Consider the following 14,654-nt stretch of genomic DNA (forward strand, 5'->3'; position numbering starts at 1 on the left):
TAGCCCCAAAATCTTTCCAAGTATTATCAGAGGAATTACCCTCCCCCCCCAAGCATGTGGGAGTTAGAGCAAATGGAAAACTGCTGAGATGATTAGATAATTAGATAATTTGCCTGTAATCATCCTGTTAATAGCCTCAGGGGCTGGGCAAGAGCTCCGGCTTCCAGGGGGTCCTTGTTTTGCCTCCCTGCCTGTGGCTGACCTACTGCATCTGTTCCTGCACTAAGGCAAAAAGAAGAGCCAGGAAAATGAATTGAAATGGACACATCTGACAGTCTGAATTTGTGTGTGTGTGTGTGTGTGTGTGTGTGTGACGGCAGTGCCCCTGGCCAGCTCATCTGTACTATGACTTAAGTTGACCAGGTTAAGGCGTTTGCCTCACAAACAGCCCCCATCCAGGTTCAAACCCTGGTACACTATGTGGTTCTCCAAGCATGGTCAGAGCACTGCCAGGTGTCAAAATAAAGTCAAGTTAACCCACACAGGGGTGTATAGACCCAAATGGCCATAAAATCCAGCATAAAATATGACAGGAGAAAGATATTTAAAGGCAGCACTCATATTTTTTTTTCACTTTTCTTTCATTAGGTTATATTTTAATTATTCCAAGCTCTATGGCTTTCATGATTATCAGCTTATTTTAATGCCGACTTAAAAAATGTAGCCTGCCTCTCAAAAAATCGAACAAGATGAGCCACAGTTAGTTTGTTGCTCTTCCAAGTCATGCTCTCACAGATGTGATTAAGTCATGTCTGGGAGCGCGCCCAGTAGCGGCCCACATAGGAAACCGGCTCGCCAGGAAAAAATCACTTGAAACCCAGCGCCCAGTCCCCTTGCGATGAGGCAGCCTCGATAATATTTGCTTTCGGAAACCCTCCCTATCCAGAGACAGGCTTTAAGACGCAGGCTTTCATGCCCATTTGTATGTCACTGTGTGTTTGTCTGTTTTACCGGGTGGTGGGGAGAGAGTGTGTGTATTTTGCGAGGTCTTGAGCCCAGGGCATCCCACATACCAGGCATGTGCCCCTAGAATTTTTTTTTTTTTTTCAGGATATTTCTATGTTGATCCAAACTCTTCTCTTAAATTTGTGTTGGTTTGATTTGTTTGTTTTGAGGTCAAATCCAGTGTTGCTTAGGGCTTACCCTGGTTCTGTGCTCAGGGATCACACATGATGAGCTCAGGGGACCATATAGGGTCCAGGCTGGCCTTGTGCTAAGGCAAGCACCTTGCCTGCTGTACTGTCTCTCCAGTCCCATCTCCTGTTAAATATTTAGGTCAATGAACTCTAGGATCAAACCTGGAAGAATGCAGTTCCCCGCGTAGTTGCGTGTGTGATTTTTGTCTTACCCCAAAGGGGGATTGGGGACCCCAGACCACACTAGATGCATTTCACACACCCAAGCGGTTCTGACGCCTCAACCATAATGATCCCAAACAACCTCCAGCAAACAGCTCTCCCCCCAGCCTGCCCCGGCCCCGGACCTTTGCGAGCCCTTTGTGCACTCCAGAGGAGTTCACCTTTCCGGGAAACCCTCCGTGGGAGAAGAGGTGTTGGCCTGGCGCTGAGCTGGATGCTCTGAGAGACGGAGCAGCTGTGGGCAGAAGGTGCTCACGGGTCTCTGGGCCCAGGGAGCGGGGCTTGCTTCTTGGAAGAATCTGTCCTGGTCTCAAGTGCTTTGTGTGCTCGCTGACAAGCTACCTCTGAGAGCAGATGACCACCCCAAACTCTACAGAGGGGAAACTGAGGCACAGAGAGGCCAGCTGAGGGACACAGCTGAGAGTGTGGGGAATTAACAGTCCTGGCAAACCTCCTCATGGACAGAATGGAAAAGGCCCAATTTGATTCTGCCAAACGGTGGTGCCAGCATTTTGGGCTGAGAGAGATGCCCAGGACCGAAAGGTTTTGTGGGAATTGGCAGTTTTCTTGGGTTGAATGCATGCTTGCCATGTGTGCAGCCCAAGGAACCATACCCTGCATGGCAAGAGAGGCGGGGAGGTTCCAGCCGAATGCCAGGGCTACCAGTATTTTAACTGGTTGCCTGAGGTTTAAGGATTTGACCCTTAGGGCCAGGGAGGTGGCTCATGGCAGGCCCTCTCACCTCGCATACGGGAGGCTCGTTGCAGTTCCCGGCAGCTCAGAAATCAAGAGGGGACCAGAGGTAGCACAGGTGTATAAGTCACTCGCCTTGCACACAGCTGACCCCAGTTTCCTCCCTGCTGACCCCAACTTGCTCCCCGGCACATACGTGTTCTCCTGAGCTCTGCCAAGAGTGATCCCTGAGCACAGAGACAGAAGTAAACCCTGAGCACAGCTCAGTGTGGCCCAAGGCCCTGCGACACCCCTCAAAACGGTGAGGAATTTGACCTTTTCACCTAGAAGAGCAGCGCTGCCTGGGTAAGGATAAGGGTGCAGAGTATTTCACATCACCCCCTCAGAATCACAGTGTTCTCAGGCCAGGCCCAGGGTACTGATGTACTGATGAGTAACAACCCAGGTCCTCTCTCCTGCTCTTTTTAAGGCCAGACCCTTCCAGATGCTCTGTCTCCCCCTGAGCTCCTCGAGGGGCAGGAACCCCATTTTTTTTTTTTTTGGCTTTTGGAGGTCACACCCGACAATGCACAGGGGTTACTCCTGGCTTTGCACTCCTGGTGGTGCTCGAGGGACCATATGGGACGCTGGGAATCGAACCCGGGTCAGCCGCATGCAAGGCAAACGCCCTCCCTGCTATATCGCTCCAGCTCCATGGAGCCCCATTTTCTTGCATCCCCGGGCCCCGGTGCTGAGCCCAGAGCCTGGCTCCTGGTACACCGGTGCTCCCTCCTGGCCCACGGACCGGCTCTCGCAGCGTGGCCTGATGAGCTCGTCCCCTCTAGTTTCTCCTGCCGGGTTCTCGTGTGTGTTTCGGTTGACGGAGGAGCAGTGAGGTGCCCTGGCGTTTAACAGGCTCTGCTCCCGTTGGCTTCCCTAGGAATCACCCTTCGGTCATTGTGCAGCCCGGGAAGAGACCGCTACCTGTGGAATCGCCCGACACGCAGAGGAAGCGGAGGATACACAGATGCGACTATGAGGGATGCAACAAAGTGTACACAAAAAGTTCTCACTTGAAAGCACACAGAAGGACGCACACAGGTAAGGGCACATTCCCGACTCACCAGCTTCCTGCCCCGGACGCAGTGCGAGAGCAGCTGAGGGGAGGGCTCCTCGGACCCAGCACAGACTTTGCAAGCGTGAGGCGCCGGGTTCCATCCCTGGCCCCACGTCGTTCACCCCAGCACCATCCGGAGCGATCCCCATGAATGCGGAGCTGGATGTAGGCTCCTGAGCACCACTGGGTGTGGGTCCAAAACTAAGTGAGGTTGTTCATGTGATTTTCTAGTAAGTTGGATTCCAAGTTTACCCTCCCCCCATCTCTGTTCCCACTCAGTCACTTGTAATTGTGCCCTCGAGGGCGTGAGAGCTAGCAGAGCAGAGCCCCTGGCTCTGGGAAGATGACCTCAGAATCAGGTTATGAGTCATTCTATTTCACCACCACCCAAGGTGGGGGAAATTGTTGGATTCGATCGGGTTTAGGCGGCAGGGTGGGATTGCAGGGAGCACTGGGCTGCACAGACCCCACAGCTTCTGGCCTGGTCACATTGCTGCAGGGAGAGGCTGTACCTAGCGGCTCCCAGGGGCCAGAGCCAAGTCCTTGTTTTTGTTTTTGTTCTGGGGTCATACCCAGTGGTGCTCAGGGGTTATTTCTGGCTCAGCACTCAGGAATCACTCTTGGCAGGCTCAGGAATTGAACCTGGGCCGGCTGTGTGCAAGGCAGGTGTCCTACTCGCTGTACAATTTCTCTAGCCCCAAAGCCAAATCTGTTCTTAGGAGCATCCTAGGGCACTAAGGGGAATGTCTGCGTGCTTCAACCTGAGATCAATAAAATACTATTTGGGAAAAAATATATAAGACCAGGGGAAAATGCCTTTTAGCATTTGTATTCAGTGCAGCAAAGCCTGTGATTAGATTCCAAATATCTCACTGGATTTGAACTTCTTTTGGAAAAGTGGCTATGAACCCGTGCTTGTCGGAATGGTACACCTGGCAGATGCAGGAGACTGTCTGGGGTGCCAGGGATGCACCCCGGTCAGCCTTGTCGAGATTGGCTTCCTATCCGCTGTACTGGCACTCTGGCCCCATACTGTGTGATTTTAGAGAGGAGAGGCTGGTTAAAGGGGCATTGGCTGGTTCGCCATGATTAGGCATGAGAGCAGATGAGACAGCCGTGAGTGACCCTTGCTGAGCACCTTCTACCTGTCCCTCTCCCTCCCTCACTCTTCTGCTCCCACCTGGCCATTACCGGGTGCCCACTGGGAGTGAGTGTGGGAGCTGGGCTTCTGAAAAGATGGCGAGGAATTGCTCTGTTTAAGGGTGCCCCTGAGTAAAAGCACGGTACCTCGGCCTCCTTGCAGTTTGTGAACCCAAAGATCAGACATGGACACGCTGGTAGATATTTCAGCAGAGAACTTCTTGTTTTTGGAAAACTACTGCATAGAGTAAGAAAGTCTCACGGACTTTTATTTGCACTCCTCATGGCGTTAGTTGTTTCCACAGCATGGAAGTACACCACCAACGTGGGTTGAAGGCAGAGGAAATACAGATCCCAGGATGACCCAGGGGCTTTGCAGACTCTCTAGCCAGGCTGCTGAGGGCAAAGCAAATTGAGCTAGTTCCTTGGTGTGGGTTTCAGTGGCTTCATGCCTTGGGAACTTTTTGGTTCTTTCAGTTTTTGGACTTGGGGTCATACCTAGCAGTGCTCAGAGAATCATCTGATGCCCCCTGGCTCAAACCCGGGTCTCTTGTATGTAAAAACTCAGCTTTTAAGAACTCCTCAAAGCCTCCCGGGTTTCAAGAGTCATTGACCTATAAAAATGGACTCACTTTCTCTTGCTCGCTGTGGTATATGTGCAGTTATTGAGAAGTGACTGAATGAAAATGTCTTGGAAGTAACATTTTCCATAAAAACATGAGCTCAGGGGTGGGGGAGACAATTCCAAGGATGTAGGAGCCCCTGGGTGGGTCCCCCAAGACAAGGTTGAGTCTCCCTCACCATCTCCCTTGCAAAAGACGTTTTGCCTCAAAATCCTTAACTGTTTTTACTTACTGGTAGCCACTTGCTCTCCAGAAGAAATCAACTCTCCATTTTTCACCTTTTGTCGCAGGAGAAAAACCCTACAAGTGTACGTGGGAAGGTTGCACGTGGAAGTTTGCTCGGTCCGATGAACTGACAAGACATTTCCGGAAACACACTGGTATCAAACCCTTCCAGTGTCCAGACTGTGACCGGAGCTTCTCTCGCTCCGACCACCTTGCCCTGCATAGGAAGCGCCACATGCTGGTGTGAAGACGCCCCTCGTCGTCTCCTGCGCCCACCTTCTCGGGGCTCCCCACGTGCCCGGCTCTCTCACTGTCCTCCCTCCCATTCTCGAACGCATTTTTTACATGTACATTTTCCTTTGATTCAGCTGGCCTGAATCTCTGAATTTCTATCATCAAACCTCCACATGGTCAGTAGTAGAGCTTTTCTCGTCCTCCCTCTCCTTACCACGGGTCAGACCTAAAGAATGTGAACACTTTTTTTTTTTCTCTTTTTTTCCGGGGATGCTAAGCAAACCCTTTTTAGAGATACATTTAATGTAATGAGAACAAGGGAACATGTCAACTCACATTATCCATTGTCAGTTTCTCCGTGTATTCCTTGAAATAACATCAAAAAGTAAATGTATTAGAAATCCAGTATCCAGCCTGCTAGTCCTTGCCAGAGACACGCATACCTCTGAGCCCTGGGATCTTGTTTTGTGCTCGCGACAGTTAAAAGTGGGGCCAACACCCTTTCCCGGCCTTGCTGGAGGGGCAGCAAGGGTGCGCTGCCTTTCTTAGGGGGCGCTGCTTGGCTTGGCTCACCGTTCCCATGCCCTCCTTTGTGACCATCGATGTAAGGGTCAGTGGCTGTCCCTGGAGAAAGAGCAGAGGGAGCCTTGAGCAGAGGAGGAATCGGCCTCTGATCCTGTTGGTCGCAGGCCTGGGTTTTTGTGGGAGCATCGCTGGGCCTGTGTAGTGCATTCCCTGGGCTTCTGCATGGTCAGCTTTGCAGAGGGGCACGGCCAAGCCAAATCCACGCACCTGTTCCCATTCCTAGGGTAACCTTCACATGGACGGTCAAGTATTGATAGTAGGGATGTCCCAAAAATACCCACCCAGTAATAGTTCAAAAAAAAAGAAGAATATTTGGGGTGATAATATGGATGGCCTTTTTTTTTTTTTTTTGACCTAAACTACTTATATACAGGGTTTTGTTTTTTGTTTTGTTCTTTGGCAAACCAGGAAGCTCTGGTCATTGTATTCAAGTCGATGACACAGCTTTTAGACAAACACTCATCCCCGTGAGCTCCAAGGTGCCAAATTGGCTCTCGTCTGTGTTCATGCACACACATGATCACCTGCTCATGCTTTAGTCAGTGCATCCAGTAGAAGGCCCAAGTGACACTGTTTGTAAATATAACTAGTTGTGAAGCACACCAACTTTTATTGGGGGGATCGATTTTCGAAAAATAGAGGAAAACCACAATTCAGGGACTCCTAATGTAGCTCAAAATGCCCCATTTGCTATTGGAGCTTGTTGTCTCCTCACTATCAAGTTTCCCATCTGAAGAACAAACTGAAAATGACTCCTGTTGATGTTGAAAATAGAGAGCACCGTTATTGGGAGGAAGTTTTTCAAAAGCAGGCTTTTGAGCACCATAGTCTAAACAAACACCCGTGAGAAATACTCCACACACCAAAAGGCCGTTGGTCTCAGATTTGAAGAAAGTGGGCCACGGTGGTCAAACATGGGTCCATAGAACCAAATGCGCCTTCATCATCCCTCGATAAAGGATGGAGAAAGGAGAGTGGAATCCTGAAGATTCGTCCCTGCTGCAAGTCAGGATCCCACCCAATCTTACCTGGGAGGAATACATTGCTTTATTGTTTATAAAAGCACCCGTGCATGAGTTACTTGGGAGGCCTGCGAATCGTGTGGGGAGCTGACTTGGATGGCGCCATGCTCGTAAAAGGAGTTGTCGGGACTTCACCTGTGACCAGCCCTCTGAACCGACAGGGGGAAGGTAGCTGAGACATGCAAAGTGATGTGTTACCTTGGCACTTGGTTTGGTTTGATTTGTAAGCACTGCAAAATTTGTATAGAAGATTAAAACATACTAATTGGGCTTTATTTTTTTTCTTCATCTTTTGCAACTAGGACATGACTTGAGGGATAAAAATGGCTCTTGGAAAAGTGGGTACTGGTCTGTCTTATAAATGTTTAGTCACATTCCTGCCGAGGCATGTATTTCTTGAAATAGTCCTTCCATAACACACTGAAGAATTCAGTTGGGAAGCAAGGAATGTTTGTGTTGATAGAGCTTAACCCGTTTATGTGTTTCCAACCCAGAGAAAAGGTGGGAAAGGTGGGGGAGAGGGAGGACAAGGAAGGGTAGAGTTGATCTTTAAATAGCTAGCTTGGAGTTTTGAGTCCAATTAATAGAAAACTTAATGGGTTTCTCATGAAATTTGATGTGTCTGCTATGGCATATGAAATTTTTGTTCAAAGGAGGAAGCAGATCCCTGCAGAGGCTGTATCATGTGGCTTAGATGACATTGCTTAGATTCTGTTAGCAGTTCATTAACAAAGATCCATTATAACTCTGAAAGGAAACCCGCAGAGGCCATTCTCTGTTCTCATGCTGGTTTGTGTACTTTAGTTACCAATTGGCTCTTATGAAAATGTCTTTATACATATAAATATATATATATTTGTATTTACTATGATAGTTGAGAAATTTAGTCTCTTAGTCATTTTTAGCTGTTAATGTGGAAGACCTCAAATACAAGATGCCCTTAAAATGTGTGGTTTTAATGATGTGCCATGTTACTATCAATGGTGATTTTTTTCATTGCAATATTTTGAATTGATAAGAATGTTTTCTACACATGAAGTTATATAGTGTTGTACAAATTCTGTTTAAGAGAATTTCTTCCACAGTGATCCAGGTGTCATCTTGGGAAAGAAGTCAGAAAAATTTAATCTGAAATCCATCCTGTCTTAGAGTTCTAAATGTGAATCTCTACCATAAATGGGCATTAACATTCTAAATCACTTCGTTTTGAGAATGTCTTAGCAGCATAGTGATGTTCAACTAAGGAAATGCTAAATACTCAGATGTTTCAAGGGCCTTGGAACAGATTTACAGGGGAACTATCTATGTATGTATATTCTATTTTATTAAGCGCCCGTCTGCACTATCAGTGTTGCACTAATGTGGAATTTGAAAGACCATATTGATACTATATACCTGCACATCCTGCCTGGTTGGATTGTTTTAAAGACAGTCTCAGAGATCTAAGGTTTTAAATCATCTGCTTTGAAATACAGTCTTGAAGGAACTGCTGTCATACATGAAATGGCTCAGAGTTGTCTTTATTCTTTTCTTGGTCAAGGTTAACAATTTCTAAATGATTGCAAATTCACTTAAGAAATAATACATTTACAAAGCCATTTTTACATGCATTAAATGAGGGCTACAACAATATTATGTTTTACAAATACTAGCACTTTTTTTTGTTTTTTTTTTTTGCTGTTATGTACTTAGTCTTAGAGGGTCAAAATAATCTTTCTGCTTAGCATCTCTTAAACCATGCCTGCAAGTGTAGCAGGATTATTACATTTACAGTACTTTAATACTTGTATAAACTATGCAGAAATTTTTAATAAAGTGTAATATATTTTATAAGCTAATAAAACTGAATGGGTAAAGGTTTTTAGCATGCATTAGTATACTTGCAAATACTGAAACATTTTGGTAATCTTTCTTACTAAAGATGTGAATGTTTAACGTACCTTCTCTGTTTCTACTCTGTAGTCCAATGGGAATTCAGTAATGACATTTTGTCATGTCAAACTGTGAACATAAATTTGTACTGTACAGTCCTCATATACTATATACAGTATGCAATATATGTATTATATACTTGTTAATAAAACCATCAGAATATTAAGTGTGATCATATGATTACTATATGCAGTGATCACTGGGAACAAAACCAATAAATAGCCAGTAACATGTAGGAGACCATGGTCAGAAAATTCACTTATGTCACTCTAATTGACAGTCATCTACTGATAGAAAAACCTAACTGGAAAAAATTCCTCAGTGAGTTAATTTGATAACCACCCAGAGGAAGTTAAGCACAAGCCATAGGCATGCAGACAACATGTAGATTCCTATCTATCTACATACAACAAATATGTTATGATCCCACCTGCCTCCAAAATATTTTCATTGTTTTAAGAGATGCATGTATAATACGTCCAGTAGGCTTTCAATAAGATACAAATCAGGATTGCAGCCACAGATAGAAGACAACTCTGGCCAAGTAAATCTGGGTAAACAGTGGTTTCTCAAGCCTTCAGTAAGCCACATCCATGGACAATACTGGGAGTGCCAGCACCACCACTGAGAGAAGGTGTCTGGCTGGGGTTTAGTGTTCTTTCTCTGAAGTCAAAGGTAATAGCCTCTTTTCTCCTACCAAACGTAACTGGATGGACGATCCTGGCTTGCTGGACCTCACCACTTCAGGATGCTTTCTGAAAGGACCTTGAGCCAGTGGTTGGCTGGCCCCTCATCACATGACTTGCTTTGAAAGCTGATGAGTGGAGGAAGGTCTGGAGAAGATGAAGTCAGCCTTTGCAGTAGTCCATCTGTCTTCTCCAGGTTAGCATATATAAATGTCTATTTTACAGCAGGCTTCAAAGGTCTAGTATGTGACTTGGACTACTGGCTGGGGTTAGTCCGGGTGGTTGGCTATACTCCCACTCTACTTCATAGACATGAGCTGAGTTCAAACCAGACCATTCCTGGGATAGTACAGGGGCATGATGCCTGCCTTACACTCAGCAGATCCCAAGTCCATCACTGGCACGCATATGAGAATAAAGCATAGGAGTGGTGACTCATGCCACCCCTTCCTGCAAAAAGCCTATTCTAAGGACATACTAGAGTAAAGCTGAGTTTACTTGGGAATGATTAGAATGGGAACAAACGTAGATTTCATGAGGAACTTTATTCTTTGAGTGAGTAGTGGTTGAATGGACTGGAACGATAGCACAGCGGGTAGGGCGTTTGCCTTGCATGCAGCCGACCAGGGTTCAATTCCTCTGTCCCTCTCAGAGCCCTACAAGCTACCGAGACTATCCCGCCCACACGGCAGAGCCTGGCAAGCTCCCCATGGCGTATTTGATATGCTGAAAACCAGTAACAAGTCTCACAATGAAGACGTTACTGGTGCCCACTCGAGCAAATCGATGAACAATGGGATGACAGTACTACAGTGCTACAATGGTTGAATATACTTGGAATGTGTACACATCATCATCATCATCATCATCATCATCATCATCATCCCATTGGTCGTCAGATTTCTAGAGCCGTCTCAGTAACATCTCCATTCGTCCTAGCCCTGAAATTTTAGAAGCCTCTACTCGCCCTTCCAACGATGGTGCATTAGAGGCTCTTTCAGGGTCAGGGAATGAGACTAGCATTGTTACTGGTTTTGTCATATGAATACACCATGGGGAGTTTGTGAGGCTCTCCCAGGTGGGCAGGAAACTCTTGGTAGCTTGCCAGGTTCTCCCAGAGGGAGAAGTAGGCTATAAGATGTCCGGGAGCTTGGTTTTAAGTCTGGATGTTGACCGTTGGTGGGATTACACGGCGCCAGTGGGCAGTCCCTGGGTGTGACTGCCAAGCTACTGGAAAATGGGGAATCTGGGCGGAAGAGGCCCATTCCCAATCCGAGCAAGCTTGGAGGTCTCAGCTCTGGGTCCCACATACCTGGATTCTTCTGCCTGTTCTTTCATGCCTGAGGCTCATCTGAACATGTGGAGAGGGGTTTTGAGCATGGCTGTGGCTAGGCTCTGGAGGTCTTCGGCCCTGGGAGCTCTGCTCGGGGCAGGGAGGGAAGCTGGAGCCCAACGCGACAGAGGGGCCCCGGGGAAGACAGCCAGGCGCGGGGACAAGAGACTCTCTGCACACATATACTATGTAATTGCCCATATTTCAGATGTTGTCCAGTGAGAGAATCAGGAGCTTTTGGGGGGCAAGTTACCAGTTTCAGTTAGTCTTAACCAGATTTTGCTGCATCATTGTCATCACCATATAATAGTTGCTCCCTGGTTTCTTTGATTTTTCTTTTCCAGTCCGAAAGTTGGTCTGTCGCTTCTAAAATAAAGTTTCACATCCTGATCACATCTCACTTCCGGGGGCCGAGGGCGGGAAACAATCTATGACATTCATACAGTGAAATAAGGTAAAAGATGGTTGTCTCATAAATAAGAATATATGAGCTTGAGATGGTAGTGGATGTATCTGTACATATAGGATATATCTATTAGATAAATTAGAGATCAGCATGGCCTGTGGGAATGCATGAAGCAAAAAATTGCTCTTCAGGGCTGTGTTCATTTTAAGATATGTAAACCTTTTATACCTCTTCTTTGTCTAAGAGATAGTATCTGGGTTAAGGCACTTGCACACAACTGACCCTGGTTTGGATTCCCAGTAGTACATATGGTACCCAAGCACCTCCAGGAGTGATTCCTGAGCACTGTCAGGAATGCCTTGTGAACACAGTTGGGTGTGGCCCAAACCCAATCACCAACCCCCAGAAAATTCCTTGGGAAGAGGGGCATAGTTCTCCCTGTTGTGTGTGTTGCTTTGGGTGTTTCTCATTACCTGGCATTGCTTCCCTTGTGGGAACCCTGACTTGCCTGGATTATGCCTCCGGATTGATGACAGCATTGGCTCACTGAACTGCAGCGGCTGAGAAGTCGCATGATCTGCTGTTGGCAAGCTAGAGGTCCAGAAAAATCAACAGTGTGTGCTTATCTGAGTCCAAAGATGAAGAACCAGGGACACCAACAGTGTAAATCCTACCTAGTCCAAGGTCAGGAGAAGGGCCATGTCTCAACTCAAGAGCACAGGCAGGAAAAAAAAAAAAGGGTGAGTTCTTCTTTTCTTCTTTGTGTTCTGTGAGTTGGATGATGCCCACTGGTTGTCAGGAACACCATCAACTGAATCCACTGACTCAAATGCTGATCTCATCCAAAAACTCCTCCACAGACACTCCCAGAAATAATGCGCTGTCCGGGCACACGGTGGTTCAAAGAGGTTGATATAAATATTGCAACACAGGAATACCGTCTACCTAAGCCTGACTTGCATCTGAAGAATCCTGGGAGAAGAAGTCTTCAGGGACCTTCAAGGTTTGCCAATCTGCTCCAGACCTCATGTCTGCTTCCTCGCCAGAATGAGAGAGAACTTGATGGGCAGATGGGATGTGTTTACCTTTTTTTTTTCTTTTTTTTTCTTTTCTTTTTTGCTTTTTTAGGTCAAACGGGCGATGCTCAAAGTAATTATTTAGGGGACTATATGGAATTCGGGAGATCAAACCCGGGTCGGGTCACCCGCGTACAAGGGAAACGCCCTACCCGCTGTACTATCGATCAAGCCGCATGGAATTTGTTCACTTCAGTTCCAGCTACAAAGAAGGCATCAGACAGTGGTTGAAGGAGCAAAGCTCAGGAGCCTGATTGGTGCTAGGACGCGCACTAACCTCTCTCTGACCATTCCGCATCCTACTCTGAAACTGGGGGAAGCCAGGAGATAATAGTTGGCACATAACCAGGACCGTTTATTGGCACCTTATTTTGCATAGATGATCTGATTGGAGGTCCCACAGACCCTTATTTGCATAGGGCATACGCAATCCAGTCGGCCAGTTGTACAAGCCCTCATTTACATAGGCTGAAACCAACCAGGTAGGTGAGGATATGGAACATCTGTACACTCAGATCACTTTATAGAGAGGAGTTGGGGTTGCTGCCTCACACCTAGAGGTTGCTGATGTTGGGACGCCTGCTGCGGCTGCTGCCATTGAAGAGCCAGCCCGTAGAGATGCACCAGTCCGCTGGAAATAAAGGGCTGGAACATCGAAGACTTCGTGCTATTCATATTCACTATCCACAAGAATCAGCAGTTAGCCTGATCCACTGCACCACAACCTCTCCTGAATTTGTCCCCAGTAATTTCTGTTCTCTTAAGGGCGAATTTTAAAAACAAGTTTTCATTTTAATTAAGTTGAATTCCTCATTTTTTCCCTTCATGGATTATATTGGGGTTGGAGGATGTGACTCCATAACTTGTCTTGCATTTGTGAGACCCCGGATTTGACTCAGCACAGGAATACATAAAAACAAAGGACCGGGGAGATAATACAACAGGTTAGGTGTTTGCCTTGTGTGCAGTTGATCTAGGTTCAATCTCGTGCACCACACCCTGAGTACTGATAGGAGTGACCCCGAGTGCAGAGCCAGGAGTAAGCCCTGCACATAGCTGGGTGTGGCCCAAAAACAATTTTTAAAAATCCAAAATTCCAAAACATTTACTTATATATTATAGTTCAGTGTTCTAAGAAATTTTTGCCTGATTCATGGTCACAAATATTTTCCCCCAGGTTTTCTTGTTAGAGGTTTAACTCGCAGGTTTTAGGTTTTATACCTAGGTGTACGAGCCATCCGGAATTCATTTTGTAATTAATATACGAGTCAAGTTAATTTTTTCATATATATTTCCCATAGTTTCAGTGTCACTTATTGAAAAGATTGTTCTTCCTCCATTAAATCTCTTATACCTGTGTCAAAAAAATCAACTACACATTCTCTCTTGAACATATTCCTCTTTCTCTTCTCAGACTTCTCTAAGTAAATTTAATAAAAACCATTTTGCTTCACTAAAAATAAAAATCAACTAAGGTTGCATACACACTATTGGCTAGAAGTCATTGCCTTGCATGCAGGTTCAAATCCCCAGCACTGTATATGTTCCCCCAGGCACTGTTAGGTGTGATCCATGAGCACAGTATCAGGAATAGCCCCTAAGATGCCTGGATGTGGTCCATGATGCTATTTTGATTGCAGTTCTAATCACTTTAATTATCGTAAGTGTTGAAATAAAAATAATTTCTCCATTATTATATATTTTTCTGAGGGCTGGAGCAATAGTTCAGCAGGTAGGGCACTTGCTTTGCACACAGCCGACCTTGGTTTGATCCCCAACCCCCTATATGGTCCCCAGAGTCTCTACTAAGAGAGATTCCTGAGTACTGAGCCAGGTACCCCTGAGCATTGCCACCCCTAAAATCAAACAAAAATATTAAAATGATTTTGAGTATTTCTAATTTATTTTTTTTCCATTTAAATGTTAGAATGTGCTTGCATCTCAAAAAAAAAAAAGATTGTTGGGATTTTGGTTGGGATTACAATGAGTCAATGAGTGTTTGGATAAAACTGACATCTTAACAATTCAATTTTTTAACCCAATGATATGGTATATTTTTTCCATTTAAGTCTTTTTTGTTTTTTGGCTTTTTGGGTCACACCCAGCGATGCTCAGGGCTGACTCCTGGCTCTGCACTCAGGAATCACTTTTGGCAGTGCTCAGGGGACCATATGGGATGCTAGGAATCGAACCTGGGTTGGCAGCGTACAAGGCAAACGCCCTACCCGCTGTACTATCGCTCCAG

The 14,654-nt window shown here is 46.1% G+C and overlaps 1 protein-coding gene across 1 annotated transcript in view; it reads left to right on the forward strand.

Annotated features, from left to right (window-relative positions):
• KLF3 (KLF transcription factor 3) overlaps positions 1 to 9,080 on the forward strand; it is a 33,362-nt gene extending 24,282 nt beyond the window's left edge. Inside the window, exons 5-6 of the mRNA XM_055140500.1 lie at positions 2,971 to 3,131; positions 5,201 to 9,080. Coding sequence (XP_054996475.1) covers positions 2,971 to 3,131; positions 5,201 to 5,382 — 343 coding nt within the window. The 3' untranslated portion in view covers positions 5,383 to 9,080. The remainder of the gene's footprint in view (positions 1 to 2,970; positions 3,132 to 5,200) is intronic.
• The last annotated feature ends 5,574 nt before the right edge of the window (positions 9,081 to 14,654 follow it).

Source organism: Sorex araneus, chromosome 5 (genome assembly GCF_027595985.1).
Source record: "Sorex araneus isolate mSorAra2 chromosome 5, mSorAra2.pri, whole genome shotgun sequence".
Classification (NCBI taxonomy): Eukaryota; Metazoa; Chordata; class Mammalia; order Eulipotyphla; family Soricidae; genus Sorex; species Sorex araneus.